The 19,067-nt window shown below is 57.5% G+C and overlaps 1 protein-coding gene across 1 annotated transcript; it reads right to left on the minus strand.

The window, feature by feature from the left end:
- Window positions 1-485: 485 nt before the first annotated feature.
- On the minus strand, window positions 486-18,466 carry KCNH4 (potassium voltage-gated channel subfamily H member 4). The gene is made up of 17 exons (XM_036837360.1): window positions 18,391-18,466; window positions 16,275-16,508; window positions 15,808-15,954; window positions 15,557-15,681; window positions 14,534-14,777; window positions 14,077-14,234; window positions 11,187-11,394; window positions 9,960-10,154; window positions 9,324-9,523; window positions 7,130-7,379; window positions 5,957-6,195; window positions 5,256-5,294; window positions 4,709-5,061; window positions 4,337-4,443; window positions 3,502-3,575; window positions 1,555-2,257; window positions 486-650 (listed from the first exon to the last, which is right to left on the minus strand). The coding sequence occupies exons 1-16, from the start codon at window positions 18,464-18,466 to the stop codon at window positions 1,862-1,864; spliced, it is 3,045 nt and encodes a 1,014-aa protein (XP_036693255.1). The 3' UTR covers window positions 486-650; window positions 1,555-1,861.
- Window positions 18,467-19,067: the final 601 nt, after the last annotated feature.

The following is a 19,067-nucleotide window of genomic DNA, read 5'->3' on the forward strand; positions in this document are numbered from 1 at the left end:
GAATTCCTAGCAGGTTCTTGGCTGGTGACAAGGGCTTCCTCCAGACCCTGCTGTACCTAGCTTGCAACAGGTAGAGGATCGGTTAATGCAGGATTGGTGGGGAGTCCCATGGGCCACCTTTCCAGGACTGGAGGTGGACCTGAGTCAGGGCCCTTCCCACATACCGTGTCTGAATCTGTGGCTTTGACCAGGTTGGGGGGAGGGTGGGTGTAATGGGCCCATAGTGACTCATTAAGGTTTCTGCCTCATCTCTGGGGCCTCTGGTGGCGTGAACATGGTGCCAAGTGGATTGGTTGGCACCTTTGCCCTCCTAGAGACAGCAACAGGGCCCTGGGGTACTGTGGGGGAGTGACTATCGTGTAGGTTCCTCCAAAGCCCTGGGGCTATCAGACCAACCTCCAGAAACAGCCAGAGCCAAAAACTACAAAAATAAAGAGTTTATTTCCTATCCAAAAGTGAGCCCAGGGTGTTGGGTGGTAAAGGAGAGCTGGAGACCGGGGTGAATTTTCAAGAAGTCAGGGCCCTGAGTGAGACCATATTGGAAGGGGGAGAACAGGCGTGGCTGAGGTCTGGGGGTGGGGGAGGGGGAGGAGTGCTGCTGGGACTGTTTCAAGTTGCTGGCAGCAGAAGAGACCACTTTCAGTGTCGGCCTGCAGAGAGACAGAAACAAAGATGTTGACAGGCCCAGGCCCAGGGGTAGAAATAGACACTACTGGGCCCAAAAGGCACCCACTGGGGTAAAGGAACCTGGGAGCACACTCTAAGGCAGGGATTGCAAACTGAGATACCCATAGAGACCAGATAAATAATTCAAATGAGGGAGCTAGCTGGGTGTCAGGAGATGATCAAGGAATGTGGGAACTGCAAAGAAGTGGAGAGTGCAGGTCTCATCCAAAGAGGACAGTGGCCACCCAACACCAGCTGATTATTGCCGGGTGTGGCGTTGGCCCAGGGTCGCCAGATCTCCCGAATTTGTTTAGAGAAGCTGGAATATCTGGATTTCTATGTGAACTCTCCTGATTTTCAATGTGACAACTCATTCATATTTTGACAAAAATGCTGTGAGAGTCAAAGAATACATATCTGGGGTCATCCGTTCATTTCCTATGTGAGCTGTGGGGTAAGGTGAGCCCCTCCAGCTTGGGCTGATGGTGGGAGGCCTAAGAAGTCTTGGGTTACTCAAATGTCAGCCAGGGGACTTCCCTGGTGGTCCAGTGGTTAGGACTGGGAGCTTTCACTGCTGAGGGCCCGGGGTTCGATCCCTGGTTGGGGAACTAAGGTCCCACAAGCCGCACGGCGCAGCAAAAAAAAAAATGCCAGCCAGGATTTCAAACCTACCCCTCTCGAAGCAACATTGCTTTCAAAGTCTCCAGCAGAGACCTGGGGGCTGGGACAAAAGACCTCATGGTATCACTAAGCTACCTCCGCACTGGAAACTGCACTCCATCCCTCTTGCTGTAGACACCGAGATCCTGCCTGCTCTTGCCTTAGTCTTCATTTCCCAGGCTGGATCTGGGGGCTTTTCCCTTCCCGTCTCTGCTCCCCCATCTCTACCTGCCTCCAGGTCCTGGGGAGAAAGCCAGACATCTCATCTGCCCAGCTCAGTGGGCACTGCGGTCCATCTCATGCCTGTTGGGTTCCACGGCCTCAGGTGGCTCCCCTCACAGAGGAGAATAGAGGAGGGTTTGGAAAAGGCAAAGGGTCAGAAGTGACCAGGCTTTGTTAAAAAGGTCAGAGAATCCAGAGCCAACCAGACCATCTGGTGGCTTCTAACCCAAGGCAGGAGGCCAAGGGGCCCAGCCCCTCCCTGGATGGCAGGCGTCAGTGCCCACCCCAAACAGGCCTGGGCCCGTGGCCAGGGTCAGTGGAACGTGTCTGACCTGGACCGGAAGCTGTGCCTCATGAGGCTTGAGTTCGGAGGTAAGGCCTCTGGCACTGGGGAGGGTCCCAGAGGGTCAGGCTCTGAGGGGTAAGGGGACAGCATGGAGGGTCTCAGGTCGGGGGGGGCAGCCCCCATCTCTGCTGTCCCCACACTGGCTGGGTAGTGGACCTCAGCGAGGGTAGTATCCTGGAGGCCAGGCAGTGGTCTGGACAAACAGGGAGAGATGCATGGAGGCCTCTGAGGTGCGCAAGGAGGATCTGGGGTCCAAGCCGAGACTGTTGGGTGGCCTGGGGGACCCAGCCTGGCCTGTAGCAGGTCCATCATGTGTCGAAGCTCCTGGCTAAGCTGAGACACTTCCCGGTTGAGACGGGAGATCTGTTGAAAACACATCAAATTGTCTCCCAGGTGCCATAACAATCACCACCCTCCTAGGTGCACTCCCTTCTACAGTTTACAAAGCTCTTTCATACCCACTCTCTGCTCATGGCCACCCTGAGAAGAAGACAGGACAGGGGTTATTTTCGTCTAGATGTAAATACCCCAGCCTCTTTCCAAAAAGGATTTGGGACGACAGCTATTGCTACTCCCCGCCACACACACTTTGACAAGATGTAGAAAAAAGTGCTCAAAGAGGCCGCACAGCTGCGAAGTGACAGATGCAGGCTTACTCTCAGGTGATACATCACATGAGCTCAAGTGTCTATTCAGCGTTTTTCAAATTTCAGGGAGTACAGAATCAACTGAAAAACTTGTCAAAATGCCAATCTCTGGGCCCCACCCCAGACATTCCAGATTGGGTGAAGCCCCGGAGTCTGCATTATAACAGGTTCTCTGGGTACTGCTGGACACCCAAGTTGGGGAACCACTGGTCTAGAAGAACCGCATGCGGAAGCAGGGCTGACCTTGAATCCTGCGGAACCGGGGCTGGCTCCGCCCCCAGCCTCAGGGCCCGCCCCAGCCCAGGTGCGCCCCATGGGATGCCTGCTGTTTATCAGAACCCAGGGAAGGCCCCGAGCACTCCCAAGGGCTCAAGGGCTTGACCTGGCTGCTTTGTGGACGCAGCTCTGACATCCCTGAGGGGGAGGCAGAGGCATTGCCTGGGCAAACAGGATCAGGGCTCTTTCTGACCAGGATTCAGACCTGAGGGTCCAGGTCCCCTGGGGTTGAGGGCCTGCTCAGCCTCCCTGGCCTCTGCCCCACTCGTCGGGGGAGGGGGCCGGAAAGGACTGGAGCATGTGACTTGGTGGGGGGAGGGTCCCTGCAGGAGCAAATCCCATGGCGGTGGAGGGAGGAGAGGCCCTCTTTTCCGGCTGGACCACCTGAGCCAGCTGGAAGGAGGGGAAGTAGCTGTCCCTGAGTACTTACAGTGTGCCAGGGACTGGGCCAGGCATGTATGCGCCCTCATCTCATCCTCACAACAACTCTGGGAAGAACGTATTGATTTCCCCATTTTCAGATGAGGAAGTTGAAGTTCAGAGTGATTGTGGGACTTGCCCAAGGTCTCCCAGCTAGTGTGAATATCCAAATTCAGGACTCTGGCTCCAAACCCTTTGAAATGCTCCTATACTAAGCACATCTCTGATCCCAAGGTTGGAGGGGAGGGGCCAGCCCCAACCCACCTCCTGGTTCAGCCTGCAGACCTTTTCCTTCACCTCCTCGGCCTCAGTGGCCACTTCCCGGCTGGGCATGGTCCCTGCAGACGGAGTGGGGAGAAGGGATGCTGGGTGAGTACAGGGAGCTCGAGTCTACAGCCTGGGCTGGGCCCTTCACTGGGCAGGCAGAGGGCAAGGGGAGAGGACGTTCTGGGGTCAGGATGCTGGGAAACCCAAGCTCTTCAGGATGGTTTCGCGGCCCTATCACTTCCCCAGCCCCTCCCCACCCCACCCCACAGAGAAGCATGGAGCTTCTCTTTGGTATCTGTTTTGTTTTTGTTTTTTTTTAGGCCGCACCCGTGTGGCATGCGGGATCTTAGTTCCCTGACCGGGATTGAACCCGTGGTCCCTGCATTGGAAGCACGGAGTCTTAACCACTGGACTGCCAGGGAAGTCCCTTCTCTTCGGTGTCTGAACACAACTGCTCTCCTGGTCATACCTCTATACCTTTCACCAACCGCCTTGCTCCTCCCCTCAAACTCCTGCCCACCCTTTAAGACCCACCTCTAGTGTCCCCTCCTCTAGGAGGGAGGGTTAGAGGCTCCCTCCTCTCCCACCTCAGAGCCCTGTTCTTTGTCTCGGTCACGGCACTTAGCACCCTGTTCTGGAATCGTTTATCTGAGTACAAAGGTGTCTCCCCCACTAGACTGGAAGCTCGCTAAGAGTGTGGACCAGGTCTGGGTCATCTGTGTGTTCCTAGCACAGCACCTGGCAGCTGGTAAGCCCTGACTACATGTGGGATGGATGGATGGACGGCCGACGAATGGGTGACTGTGAGTTGAAGTCCACTGATGGCCCTTACCTGTAGGAGGCGCCTGTGAGTGAGGCCTAGGGTGCTCAGGCCTCCTGCTGAACCGGAACGTAGGGGCCTCTGCTGTGCTGCCAGAGTCCTCAATGCCATCCACTATCCTGGGACGGAGGCAGTGGTCATCAGTCCCACAGGGAGAGGGTAAGGGCCAGAGCAGAGCAGGCAGAGGGTGAAAGGGGCTGCGGTGCCAGGGAGCTGGGGAGGAGCAGCTGTCAAAGAGGAGTGGGGTTGCAAGCTGTGGTGGATGAGGAAGGGCGGGGTGGGCAGATGGGGAGGAGCACTGGTCAGAATGCTGGGGACGGAGCCCAGAGAAGGTTCTGGAAGCCAGCAGGGGTATAGGGAAGGCAGGGGAGGCTGGCGTCTCACCGGGGACTGAGGTCCGGAGGTCCAAAGGTTCCCAGTGGGGGAATGAGAAGCTGGGGGGGCTTCCAGGCAGCAGAGCCCCTGGGGAGGCCATGAGGGGAGGGGCTGTGGCCCCGGCCAGCCAGGGCAGGGGAGGGGGTTGGGGACAAGGAAGGAGAGGAGACAAGGGCTGAGAATGGGGGCAGCTCCTCCCCCAAAAGGCTGACCAGGGAGCCCCGGGGCCGTGCTGGGCTGAGGTTGGGCAGCAGGAGGGACCGCCGGGGCCTGGGACCACCTCCAGGCTCGGCCCCAGCCTCAGCCTCTGTGACGGATGGCTGGGTCTTGTCTGAGGAGGAGCCCAGGCTTTCCGAGCGGGGCTGTGGGCAGAGGGGGCAGCTGATGTCACAGGGCAGTGACCAACAGGCGCCTTCAGTAAGCAGCAGCCTTCACTGGTGGTTGCTGCTCCCCACCCCCTCTCCCTTCACCCTGCAGCACAGCAGCCAAGGAAAGGTGCCCCCCACTCCCGTCTTCTCCCATGCAACCTCAACCCCACCCAGGAAGGGTGCGTTACCTGGGAGAGGCGAGGGGATCGGGAAAAGCGGCAGAGGCCCTGCAGGAACACGGGCGGGGGGGGGGGGGCGGGTTCAGGCTGACTCACACCTCCCTGCTCCCCCGGTGCAGCACCTCCTAGTCCCACCCATCAGTGTCGTGGGGTTTGAGAATGTGGGGCCTTTTTGTGGAATTGAGTCAGAGATACCCCCAACTCCGACTCAGAGAAATCCTGGGTGGCAACATAAGTCTGAAAAGCAGTAAAAGACCAAGGTCTAAGGTGTAAATGACAGACTTGGCCCAGAGCCTAAACCAAAACGGGCCCAGGAAACATTTGGTGAGTGGAGAAGAGGAAGCCCCAGGGGATGAGGCCCAGTCCAGAGAGGGAGGGAATTGATGGAGGAGGAGCACACGAAGTTGGGGGGTGGGTCCTTTGAGGAGTCTGGAGTGAGGCGGAAGCGGGGCCAACAGGAGATGGGTCAGCAGAGTTGGAAGTAGACGTGGTGAGAGATGGTCCATGGGGTTGGATAATGGCCAATGGAGTAGGGTCAGTGGGTTGGAAGATGTTAAGCATGGAAGGGGCAATGGAAGGGGGTGGCTGGAGTTGAGAGGTGATGTTTTCAGGGTGGAAGGAATTCATGAAGCTCTCTCTGGGGCTGGGGGGTGGTCTACTTTGAAGGAGGCGACCTCGGAGGAGGTGGAGGCCATAGGGAGTCTACATACATTGGTGTCAGAGCCCTGGCGCAGGTTGAAGGTGAGGTCCCGGGGCAGGCCAGCCCTGAAGGCAGCCCCGTACTCAGGATAGAGCCTCAGGACTTCAGCCAGCCCTCGGCTGCTCAGCTGCTGCAGGCCACAGTAGGTCAGTGCCTTCACGTCGGCGCTGGTCTTCAGCACGCAGCTTGGAGCTGACCCAGGCTCCTGCCCTGCCTCAGGGATATCTGCCCCAATCAGGTCTCCTTTTCCTGTGGGTAAGAGACGGGGACAGTCAGCTGGGGCAGAGGGACCAAGAGGATATTAGTGGATATGAGGGATGGTCAATGTGTTTGAAGGATGGCTGAAGGGGGGGGGTCAATCGATGGGATTGGTGGAAATAATGGACTCGGCAGAAGGTCAGTGGAGAATGACTGGTGAAGTTGGGAGACAGTCAATTGGGGATGTCAGTAAAGCTAGAGAAATGATCGATGGAATTGGATGATCAATAAAGAATGGCCAGGGACTTCCCTGGTGGTCCAGTGGTAAAGAATCCGCCTTGCAATGCAGGGGACATGGGTTCGATCCCTGGTCAGGGAACTAAGATCCCACGTGCCACGGGGCAACTAAGCCTGCATGCCACAACTACTGAGCTCACACGCCTCAACTAGAGCCTGCATGCTGCAAACTACAGAGCCCATGCGCCACAACTACAGAAGAGAAAACCCACACACCACAGCTAGAGAGAAGCCCGCGCGCTGCAACGAAAGATCCCACAGGCCTCAATGAAGATCCCACATGCTGCAACTAAGACCCGACGCAGCCAAAAATAAATTAAATAAATAAATAATAAATTAATTTTAAAAAATAAATAAATGAAAATAAAAAAAATAAAGAATGGCCAGAAGGGTCAGTTAAAGGGTAGAGGTCAATGGAGTTGAGGGTCGATGGAAAAGGGTCAGTGGAGTTGGGAGATGGTGCAATGGGAAAGGATCAATTGACTTGGGGGACAGTCACTGGGGAAGGGTTGATGGGTTCAGGGATGGCCAATGGGATTAGGGGAGAGCCCAAGGGGTATGGTCTAAAGGGGATGGTGGTAGGGAGCCGGGACCAAGAGAGAGTACCCAGTCCCTAGATTCCTGGCCACTCCCAAGGCCTCTGGGGGAAGGTTTTGAGGTAGGTAGAGGGTGGTGGTGGGATCCTCACCCAGGATGGCCAGCACCATGTTGTCCCGGAGCACCTCCAGTGAGCCGGAGCAGACATAGTAGTGCGCCTGCAGGGCGTCCCCCCGGCGCAACAGGTACTCGCCCGGAGCGCAGAACGAGGTCTTGATGTGCAGGGAGAGGGCCCGCAGGCAGCCCCTGCTCGCTGCTCCAAACAGTGGCAGCTGCAGGATCTCCCGATTCAGGTGCATAGCAATGTCAGCTCTCAGCTCGTCTGGGAAGTCACGCAGTAACTGCATAAGGGGCATAAGTATTTCTGGCCATCCCCCTGAAGCTGCTACTTGAGCTCTACAGATGTGCTGAGCTGTCTCCAAGGACAGAGCTCAAGTTACCCATTTCTGACCTTCAGGAAGACTTCTGTGTGTCTCACCTCAATTTGACTTGTGTGTGGACCTCCCAACCCAAGTCCCGGGGCAGAGACTAGGTCTTCTCCTGTCTGTCCACTGCTCACGGCTACACACACTGGTCACGCACACATCCTGGTTACTCAACCCCACGTATGCAAGGACCATCCCTGGTGGATCAGCCTTCAACTGGAAGTCAGGAGACTAGAAATCAGCTCTGCATAAATCCCTGTGGACTTTGGGCAATCCATTTCCTCTCTCTGGGCCTCAGTATCCCCATCTGTAAAACGCAGGGTTACACTAGACCTTGAATTTTACCACTGACCTCCCAGGGGCCAAACTTAATGTTCATGGTTCGGTTCCATCCTCGTCTTATGGAGCCCCTTGGCCACTCTGGCTTGCTTACCTCTCCCTCTTGTCCCCCTTTCTTCCCCAGGCTCTTCCTCAGCTATCTTCTCACTGTCCACACTCTCCCTGTATCATGGCAACCAGCCAGGACTTCTACCTCCCTGTGAGCCCGGAGCCCTATCTCTGGGTCCAGACCTGTATTTTCAACTACCCACGGGGCAACCTCCACCTGGATCCCCCTAGGCACCACACCCTCATCATGGCCCAACCCTGGACTCTCACTTTCACCCCTAAGTCCAATCTTCCTCCTGTAATGCCTCCATTCCACCCTTGGCCAAAACCAGAAACCTGGGAATCACTTTGAGCTCCTTTCCTGCAACCAGCGCATCACTAAGTCCCAAGGCTCCTGCTCTCAGAAATACCTCCTGGGGCTTCCCTGGTGGCGCAGTGGTTGAGAATCTGCCTGCCAATGCAGGGGACACAGGTTCGAGCCCTGGTCTGGGAAGATCCCACATGCCGCGGAGCAACTGGGCCCGTGAGCCACAACTACTGAGCCTGCGCGTCTGGAGCCTGTGCTCCGCAACAAGAGAGGCCGCGACAGTAAGAGGCCCGCGCACCGCGATGAAGAGTGGCCCCTGCTCGCCGCAACTAGAGAAAGCCCTCGCACAGAAATGAAGACCCAACGCAGCCAAAAATAAATAAATAAATAAATAATTAAAAAAAAAAAAGAAAATAAACTAGTTTAAAAAAAAAAAAAAAAAGAAATACCTCCTGGATCTGCAGGCCACTCCCCAGCCTAAAAATGTGGCAGGATAAAATCTACATCCAAGGCCATCCATGAGCTGGGCCTGCCCACCTCCCCAGCCTGGTCTCTTCACTCCTCTGTCCCTCATCCCTCCACAGCGCTCACACACCCCTTCCTGAAGGCTCACTGAACTACTTCCAGTTCCCTGAACTCACCCTGCTCTTTTGCGTCAGTATTTCCAGACCTGTGTTCCTAATGCTCTTTCTGCCTGGAATGGCCTTCTGGCCCCAGGCCAATTTTCTTCTTGTCCTTCACGATGTCCCCTCTTCTGCGACACCTTCCCTGCCTCCTCTAGGCCCAGACACAGTGAGGGCCCCACTGCACCAACTCCCTCCAGTACAGTCCCATTCACAGCTTAACTAGTTGTTTACCCGTCTGCCTCCCTCACCAGACTGGTGCCTTCCTGAGGGCAAGGGCTGGGGGTAATCGTTCCCCAACCCCCTGTGTCCAGCACAGAGACTGGCCGGAAGCAGGTGCTCGAAAATGGTGGCTGAAGGGAGCATGGCATTAGCTGTGTGTAAAGGAAAAGGGATGTGGATTCCGGTGGGTGCGTGTGCCCTTGTGAACAGCACCTCGTCTCCCCGCACCCCATTTGCCTCCAGCCCAAACGCTGAGAGGCAGCGACCCCTTTTCCACTGCACCTTCGCGCGCCGGGTACCACCGGGAGCCCCGCGCGCTACCTCGTTGGCGTCGATGCCGCTGTTGACTGTCCACGTGGTCTGGAAGTACTCGAGCATGCGCTGCTTGAGCGGCCGGGGCAGGCGGTGCACACGGATGAAGTCCTTGAGCTCCTTCATGCGGCTGTGGTAGAGGGAGCGGCGCGAGTACATGCGCTGGATGATGGCCGTCACGTTCCCGAACACCACTGCGTGCATCAGCGCTGCGGCGCACAGCGGGCAGTCAGGGGCGGCCACCCCTCCGGCCTCCTCCCCCCGCAACCCCCCCTGCCCTGGATGGGTCTCTGGATTCCCGGGGGAGGGGCAGGTGAACCAGTGGGCTCCTGCGTGCCTAGGTGCTGGGTTGGGGCGGGGAATAGAGGGTGGTCCTGAGAGGGGTCAGACTCGATGCTCCTCTCATGCCCGCCCGCCCCATGAAGTCATGAACTTGGGCTTCCCATTCCTTTTGCAAGAGACCCTCCTGTTTGTGGCATCCTCCCCCCAGGGCCGGCACGTAGCAGGTGCTGAGCAAACACCTATGAATAAATGCACGAGTGTCTGGTCGTGGGTGGACACCTTGCCTTCCCTGGGCCTCAGTTTCCCCACCCGCACGCTGGGCTTAGCAGGGCCACCCCGGGGGCTTGGCAGGCCTGGCCTCACCGCCTATGAGCATCGTGCAGATGGAGAAGATCTTCTCGGCGTCAGTGTTGGCGCACACGTTGCCGAAGCCCACGCTCGTGAGGCTGCTCAGCGTGAAGTAGAGCGCAGCAATGTAGGCGCTGCGCCGCGACGGGCCACCCGCAGAGCCGTTGACATAGGGCACCTCCAGCCGCTTGCCCAGCTCGTGCAACCAGCCTAGGGGGTGGAGGGATGCAAGGAGCCCCGGCTGCGCGAGCAGTGGAGAATGGGGTTTCCTTGAGCTGCCTTCACCTGACCTTGGTCGAGTATTCACAGAGGCGAGGGGAGGTTTGCAAAGGAAATGTGAGGAGCAGCCCGTGCCTGGGCCTCCCCACGGTGAAGTGGTTACCGTTGCAGTTCAAGGCTACCAACTCCCTACACGGCTGACTGTTTAGGGGCCCCTTCCAGTCCCTAATAGTTTAAGTGCTTCCTGTGTACAGCGTGCTGGGACTTGACCCAAACATGCTCCCTGCACTGGTGGAACTTACAGTCTGGAGGGGAAAGACATGAAATAAATCATTACAGGTGGAAAGCAGCTACTAAAAAGGAAGTATGTCTTCGGAATCATAATGGGTTAGGGAGAGCCAACCCAGTTTGGTGGGGGGTATGGTTCCTGAAGGGCTCCCTTAAGACAGAGCATTTTAGTTGAGACCACAAGGATAGAAAAGTCACTTAGGAAGAAGGGAGGGAAGACAAAAGGGAGAGGATTCCAGAGAGGAAAACACGTTCAAGGCCCAAAGTGAGAAAGCAGTACATCCTGGGTGCTGGAGGGAGGCCAGGGTGGCAGCAGCACAGGGGGCCTGGGAGGAAGGGAAGTCAGGTAGGGGTAGAGAGGGCTGCAGGACCACGTACGGTGTGGACTGAGTGTGGAATTTATTTTGAGGGCATTGGGGAGCCACCAAATGAGTCCCGTCAGGGGTCTCTGCCCAAAACACCTTCCCCACCTTCAGAGTGTTTCCCGTACTGTATTTTGATTGCCTGTCACCGGCCTTGCTCCCCTGCTATGCTGTGAGTCCCCCCAAGGCAGAGCCCATGGCTTCAAATCAGCATTCCCAAGCCTGATCCGGCAAGGAGCTCATGCATGTTTATCGGATGAGTGGAGGAATGTGGGGTAGGGGTGGGGGTCCTGGTGGAGGTGTCAGCTTGGGGGTCTGCGTGGACAGGGCAGGTGGAGGGGCGGTCAGTGAAAGCCTGGGGTCAATGGCTCACCGATGTCCCAGAGCAGCGGGTCGTTGGCCTGCATCTCCCGGCGCCCGATGACATACCAGACGCAGGCCATCCAGTGGGCAAGGAGCGCAAAGATGGACATGAGCAGCGTGAGAACCACGGCGCTGCACTGCGAGTACCGCTCCAGCTTCTGCAGCAGCCGTAGCAGCCGCAGCAGCCTCACTGTCTTCAGCAGGTGCACCAGCGACGTCTGCGGGAGTGAGGGCGGTGGGGGAGACTGTCAGCAGGCCCCCCACGTCCCTGGCCAGCGCCTTGCCACCAGATGCCCCGGAGCTAGGGGAAGCTGCCCCAGGAAAAGTATCCCTGCTGTGCTGAGAAGGTGAGCAGGAAATGCAGGGGGGAGAGGATAACACTGAAACTAATGATGGCTAACAGTAAGTATTACGTGTGCCAGGCACCGGGCTAAGTATTTGTAATGCTCATTAAAAAAGTATGCCTTCAGTCCAATTACCATCATCATTCCCAGTTTGCAGAGGAGTAAACTAAGGTTCAGAGAGGCTACTGACTTGCTCAAGGTCACAGACCAAGGAAATGATGGAGCTGGGACTCAAATCTGAGATGACACCAAAGTCCGTTTTGTGCTCTACTGCCTCTTAGCACCTCAGCTGGTGAAAGGGCAAGTCTGGGTCAGAGGCGGGGCAACAGACAGAAATTTCTCTGGCCCTTGCTCAAAGTCCCCAGTGTCCTAGGTACAATCAGCTGTGGACAGGGGAAGGTTTAGGGACCTCGCCCCTTGTGGGTCAGCTGCAGATGAGAGGGTCACACCGAAATGCTGAGGGAAGGAGAGCAGGGATGAGGGTGCTTGGGCTGTGAGGTCTCAGCCCTTGTGGGGTTCAGTGACGGTTGATGGAGCCAGTGGCACCTAGGAAGGGTCCTGTAAACGTTAGCTAACGTTACCACTCTGACTGTTTTCGTTGGGCTTTGATTAGCCTTCCAGTCTTAGGTGATGAGCAGGTGGGGGCTTATCTTCTTGCTACTCTGGGTGGGGCAGCTTGGAGGCTAGGGCTGGGGGCTCTGGGGCAGCGTCTGGGGATCTCGGTATGAAGGCCCTTCACTGTCCTTTCAGGGGCCTCCAGTAGCATCCCCCATAGCCCTGGCCCTACACAGCTCCTGAGTCACTGCCTGCCATTGTCTCTAATTTTAGGCAAGGGAGTTGGAGAGGAGGTGGCTTTGATTCCCCCACATGGACACTCTCCAGGGCTTAGCGCCTGCCCCCAGCTTCCAGAGCTCCTGACTCCAACCTTGAGTTCTTCAAGGCTTCCCTTTGTCACCTGCCCCTGGGCCCCGCTCCCTTGGGGCCCTCCTCTCATTCTCCTTGGACCAGAACGTCTCAGGCCTGGCCGCTTCAAGCCCACAGCTCTGCCGGTGCCTACTTATCCTCCATCTTTGCTCTGCCTCGCGCCAGCCCCACATTGCTCCTCCTCTCCCCTCATGCCAGGCCATCGGCTCAGGTACCCTGGTTTCCCGGGAAGCAGGGTAGCGTGTTGGAAAGAATACCAGACCAGGAGTCTAGAGACCTGGTTCCAGTCTCCTGCCTGCCACTGCTAGCTGTGTGACCTTCAACAAGCCACTCAACCTCTCTGAGCCTCTGCATCTGCCTCTGAGAAAGAGAGATACGAGAATCTGCCCTGAAGGGTTACTGTGAGGTTCATATGTGATGATGTGTGAAAGAACTTAGTAAACTGTAAAGTGGTCCTGAAAGTACCAGAGGAGGGGGGACTGCCTGGTGGGCACAAAAACCGGGGGCGGGGGGTGCACTCAGGGGAGGGGTGGGGAGCCCTGCTTGGAATGGCTGGAGCCTCAGGGCAGACACACCTACATGCACGTGTGTGGGAGCGTGCACACACGTGTACACAGCCAGGAGAAGAGGCCCACAGCCCGTTGGCGGCTAGTTAAATCCGGCTGCGTGTAGGTGGTTTCCCGCTATAGCTGAGGGTGGCAGGGAGAGGAGCACACAGGGAAACTGCTCCCCACCTCCCCACTCAGCAACCAAGGGGGTCTGGGGACACGGGGTGGGACTCCCTCTCCCTGGGCCAGAGAAGACCTAGTATCTGCCAGCTGGGTTCAGAGCTGACCACCTAGGGCCCCTCCAGGCAGTCCCCAGGGAGCTGGGAGGATGCAGGTCCTGGGACTCTCCGCCTCCAAATCCGCCCCGCAGCCTCTACCTCCCTGTCTTGGCTTACTATGCTCCCCCCAGATGCTCCCTCTTCTTGTCTCCTGCCCGCCAGGTCCTAGTCTGTCTAAGGTCTAGCTCTGCTCTCACCTGCTCCCACAGGAACCCTTCCCAGACCACCCTAGCCTCTGCCCAACTGCCATGCTTTGGCTTCCTAGGTACTGGCCAGATTTCAGCTCATTTTTGCGGGAGCTCACGTTCCAGCCTGGAACTCCAAGGTCGGCTAGCTCCGTGCCCAGCCCCCACGCAGCAATACCTTGGTCCCATCTTGCACTCCATTCAACTCTTCTGTTCCTGCTGTCCCCACCAGCTTAGCTACCGAGAGGCTGAATTCTTATCACTTTTCTCCACAGTGACCATGCCACACACAGTGCTTTGCAGACAGCTAAATGCTCATCCTTTGTTTGTTAAATAGAAATGTGAAAAGTGCCACTCATTTGGCTTCAGACCAATGCCGCCTTGGTAGCCCTACTTAGCTTTTCATTTGTCTCAGCTTCCCTCAGAGATTGTGAGCTGAGCTCCCCAAGAGCACAGACCCTCTCAGACCCTTCTCAGCTTCTAGCGCTGGGCTCTGCCCATCACAGATGCCTGACAAATATTCGCAGATGACTGAGTCTGGGACTGAGGTGGGTCCCTTAATGGGAGATGCTGTGCTGAAGTTGGGCAGCTAGGCTGCAAGGTGGGACAGGGATCACTTACCACGGTGATGTTGAAGACGTAAAGCAGGTCAAAAGGCAGAGCAGCAATAAGGTCAACAAAGAACCAGGTGGCCAGATAGTGGAGGCCAATGGAACGAGGAGCAGAGACCACTTGGCCGGACTGGGACACATAGGTGGTGCGGAAGTTCAGGATGATATCTGGGGGTGCAATAGGCTGTTACTAGGGGGCCTTGGCCAAGGGCAAGAGACTCAGAATGGAGTTGGACGCAGGAATAGGGAAGATGCATTGGGCTTCAGGCTGGTCCTTAGGGAGGAGAGGTCTAAAGGCTGAAGTCTCCAGGGGTCAGGGGTCAGGGCTCACGGACCATGAGGACTAAAAGACCCAGAAATGGGTAGGCTCTGACTGCCTGGGTCCTGCAGGCCCAGGATGGAGCGAGGCTTGGATGAGTGGGTCCCTCCAGCCCACCAGCCAGGGTACGTGGGGCAGAGCGTCTAACCGAGGATGAAGAGCATCTCCACGGCAATGTCGCTGACAAGGGTGTGTCGGGAAGTGATGGGGGTGTCATCATCATCCGAGAAGCAGACATTGTAGGGGACGGTGACCGCAACGTAGAAGGTGGCGAGGAGGATGAGGCCGTCCCAGATGGCCTTGGGCACGCTGTAGTGGAGGAGGAGGCAGCGGGACCCCCCCACGGAGGCCACCTTGTATTCGGGCACTGATGGCTTTGGCTCAAACACGTTCTAAGGGGAGAGGGGTGGCGGTTGGGGACACTTGGGGGAAAGAGGAGCCAAGGCTGGGGGGAGGGAGAGGTAAGGAATGGGGAAGGGGAGAGTGGGCACTGCAGGCGTGACCACGAGAGGAGGTAGAACGTGCAGGAGAGGGGGTCGGGGCTGGCACCTGACACTTCCTTCCTCTGCCAACTTACTGCTCAGGCCCCCTTTTGTATCAATCATGTTTTTTTGGGGGGGCAGGTATTTGTAAGGATTGACCTTCACCCTGCTTGAGAAGGTGATTATGACAAGTCAGGCACAAGCCCTGGCTTGAGAGGTCACTAGCTTCTCCTTCAAGTTCCTCTTGGGTTCTAGGGGTGCAGCGGAGGATGAGTATACCCCAGGGATGAGGGGAGGATGGCATGGTGCACCCCATTCGCTGTAGCCATAACGCACTGCACAGACGGTTGGAGACCCCTGGCTTCATCAGGGTCTTAGGAGTGGTACACAGGGCTAGATGCCAGGCCCCCAGTGGGGGTTTTCTCCCTGGAACCACAGTTAGTGATTTCGTACCCCCACCTTGTGACATCATCAGAGCAGGGTAATGGCAATCACAAGGAAGCAAGGGAGATGCGGATGGAAGGAGATGTGAGGGAACATGGGATAGAGCAGAGAGCCATACATGAGAAATGGGCGGACAGAGGAAAAAGCCTCCGGAGGGAGATCAGACAGACAGAGAAACAGGGACACAGTAACAAGGGTGCCTCAGAAACACGGCTGGAAGATGCTGGGGTGGAGATAGGACTCACATTGGTTTTCATGCCTCCCTGGCCCCGGCGGCCAAAGTGGCCAGTCAGTCGGTGTAGGACAGTATGGCTCTGCCTCCTGGTGGATCGAAGTCTCGAGCTGGCTCCCCTCCTGCCAAGGGAGTTTTCTGTTGGGAAGAAGGGTACGGAGATAAGTGGGGGCACATCCCATGAGGCTGAGTAGGGAGAGGTCTTCTGTGACCTTGGGCAAGGACTTCTGAGCATTCATGCCTTCTCCCCAGTCTTGCAGTTACCATGATTACTGTCGCTGTGGCCTCCTGGGGGGCCAAGTCCTGGGCCTCCACTCTGAGTGATGTCCTTGAAGGAAAAGAGGAAAAGTACAACCTCCCCCATCTCATTCTTGATGGGCATCATGTCCAGGAGGCACCAAAAGGCCGAGCCTGTAGGTGTGGAGAGATGGAGGGAGAGGGTGAGCAGCCCATGGCATCTCTTTCTCTTTCATCCCCCTTGGTTCCTGGGCATAGTCAAAGGGCTTGGCCAAGGTTTAGTGCTGGAAAGCAGCCCAGAGATTATGTCAGCTATCTCCTTCACCTTCCTGATGGGAGAACCACGGCCCAGAGAGGGTCAGGGATGCACTCAGTGTCACACAGTCAGCTTGTGGCAGTGTGGGGACCAGCACCCAGGCTTCCACTGTGCCAAGTGGACTCTGGCTAAGGCCTGTGGTCTGGGCAGGACTGCAGGGCAGGCCAGGCCCCCTCACCATCCTTTCGGTAGAAGCAGATTTCAGCCCGGTGCTCCCGATGGCCCTCCAGGGCCTTGTGCAGCCTCTGCAGGGCTGGCTCACTGGTCTCTGGACCGTAGAGGAAACGGCAGTTGCAGGTTTTCTGCATGACCTCAGTGCGGCCGTAGCCTGTGAGCTCACAGAAGCCGTCGGAGCAGTAGACAATGGGAAAGCCCCGTGGGCCCTGTGTGTTGGCCAGCAGGAAGTTGCTGTCTGTGGGAAGAAGAGGTCAAGGTCAGGTCAAGGCCAGGAGGAGAGCTCAGCTTCCAGGTGGGCCATACCTCCCCCAAGCTTTGGTCAGAGATCCCAGAGCCAGAAGCTTCCCAGGCTCCCATGTGATTCCTGGATCCCCTTTGGGATATTCTGAAATGAGAGTAAGAAGAGATAGAGCAAAAGGACAGGGACTTAAGGGTGGGAGAATTGGGAGAGGGACTACTAGGGGGTTGGAAAAGGAACCCCGAGAGGTCATGAGGTTCATCCTCCTGCCTTCAAGCTGGTGAGCTGTCACTGTAGGAGGCAGCACAGCATGGTAAGGGCATGGGCTCCAGCACCCACCTCTGCCACTTACTGGCTGTGTAACCTTGGGCAAGTTAATGAACTCTTCTGTGCCTCAGCTTCCTTATCTGAAAGGTGGGGGATAATATGTCTTCCTTGCATGGTTGATGTGGGAGTTACATGAGTTACCTGGGAAGAACAAATCCTGGCACATAGTAAGTGTTACACTGAGAAGGTGAAATGATGCCCTGCATTCGCCCAGCTTTCAAAGTACATCCATAGCCACTATCCTATCATCCTATTAGAGAGTGAACAGGGCAGAGATTCTGGTGATATCATGCCCATTTTATTGATAGGAAACCCAAAGGCAGAGATTATCCAAACTCACAAATCTCCTTTGTTGGGGGAGGAAGACAGTGATGGGTAGCATCCTTATTCCCTGCCTTTCAGGAAAGGTCCTCTTTTTAGCATCCCTTAGCTAATTTCAGAGGGTCTGTCCCAGTGCTCAAAGTCTGACAGGCTTGAGCAATGAAGGTGTGGCTCCAGCAACCCCAGCAACAGAACCTGAGCTGGCTCCCTCCAGCTCCAATGGGCGGGAGGCCTCAGGGGGGCTTTGTGGGCCATCTAGGGACAGTCTCAGCTGAGGGAAGGGATCTGAGACACAGCCAGTCCTGGGGCGCTAGGAGGGGTGAGTGTCTGGGGGTGGAGCGGCTGATGGGGATACTGCAGGTGCCTGGGAGGCGCTGGGCCCTGGGCAAGCAGCCTCCTTCTTCCATCCCAGGCCCGTTGCCTGGGTGATGGGCGCTATGGAAACAAGGGAGGTGTGTGTGGGGGCGGGGTGGGGAGGCGGGTAGGGCCCTGGCGGCTCGGTTTCCGCCCTCAGGTACCGCTCCCCCCATCCCAGCCAGGGTGTCCCAAGGGGGGCAAGGGGAGATCTCTCAGTACCAAAGTAGGAAAAGGGAACGGCGGGAGAAGAGGCGGGTAAGGAGGATTGTGGCTGTCCAAGGTGCTGAACCTGGAACCCAAGCTGGGATGGGGGGGTAGGCAGTTCCCTGTGTCACACAGACCGCCCCCCTCTTCCTGCCTCACCTCCCTCAGACACAGAAGCTCTACGACTCGGGGGCGCGTGACCTCAATCCAAGCTAGGTCCTGCCGAAGTCTGATCTTTTCTCTCTCTTTTTCTTCTGAGGGAAGTGGATGCTGGAGTCGTCTGGGAGTAGACCCCAGAGCGTCTGCACATTTCGTCCCACCTCCGCGTCTTGGATACCCCCTCACACGCCTCCAGCAGAGCTCAGCCCGAGAGTGGGTGGCTCCCAAGGACTCTTCTCCGCTTTGCCGCACAAAGAGCCTTTCCTGCTTCTAGGCACACAACCCCAACCTTGGCCTTCCACACACTCTTGGTCCTCGCCCGCCTCCCCTCCCAGGGCGCTCCCAGTCCTGTTCCTTTACCGCGGCTTGGCTTTGGGAGTTCCTAGACCCTCAACTCCACTCTCTCTCCTCCCCTCGGGTCTCTCTCACCATATCCAGGAGACCCGCGCCAGCGCCGAAGGAGACTTGACCCCTAGCTCGAACCCCCAGCCTCAGCCTCCGGCCCACTCACGCGTGCGGTCGAAGCGGGTGGCGATGGTGTCCAGGAAGGTGTTCTGCGGGGCCAGTAACCCCTTCATGACCGGCATGGCCTCGGGGCGCGGGCTCGAGGCGCGGCGCTCGGGGGCGTTCAGCGCGGCCGGGCCGGAGGGGGCGCGCTGCCGGCGAGGCCGGGGCGCCCCATTCGCCCGCCTGCCTCCTCCCCTCCCTCTCGGCGCCGCCGCCGCCTCTCTGCTCCGAATCCAGCGGCTCTCCGCTCGTCTCGGCGCCGCCTCGGTCCCCCCCACCTCCCGACAGGCCAGGTTCTTTCCCCCGGGCTCGGCCCGCGCCCGCCACGTGGCCCCGCACGGGGAGGGGCCACCAGAGGCACCCTCACCCCTCTGCTGCTCTCCTCCGGGTGGGGAGCGGCCCACGCGTGTCTCTCCCGCAGAGAATTCGGGACACGCCCACCCAGAGCCGAGGCTCCAAGAGGTGGGGCAGGGCTTGAATGACAGACACGCCCACCTTACAGGGTGGCCACGCCCCCACGCGTGTTTCCCTGGCTGCTCCTTGTGTCTCCGCCCCTCGGTTTTCCTCGCGCACCGCCCACCCTGGGAATCTTGTTTGGTTCACAGCGCCGCCTGCTGGAGTTGGGGTATTTCGCAGCACCCCCAGCTCCCTGAGCTCCAGTGTGAGACAGCAAGTGTTAAA

Source organism: Balaenoptera musculus, chromosome 20 (assembly GCF_009873245.2).
Source record: "Balaenoptera musculus isolate JJ_BM4_2016_0621 chromosome 20, mBalMus1.pri.v3, whole genome shotgun sequence".
Classification (NCBI taxonomy): Eukaryota; Metazoa; Chordata; class Mammalia; order Artiodactyla; family Balaenopteridae; genus Balaenoptera; species Balaenoptera musculus.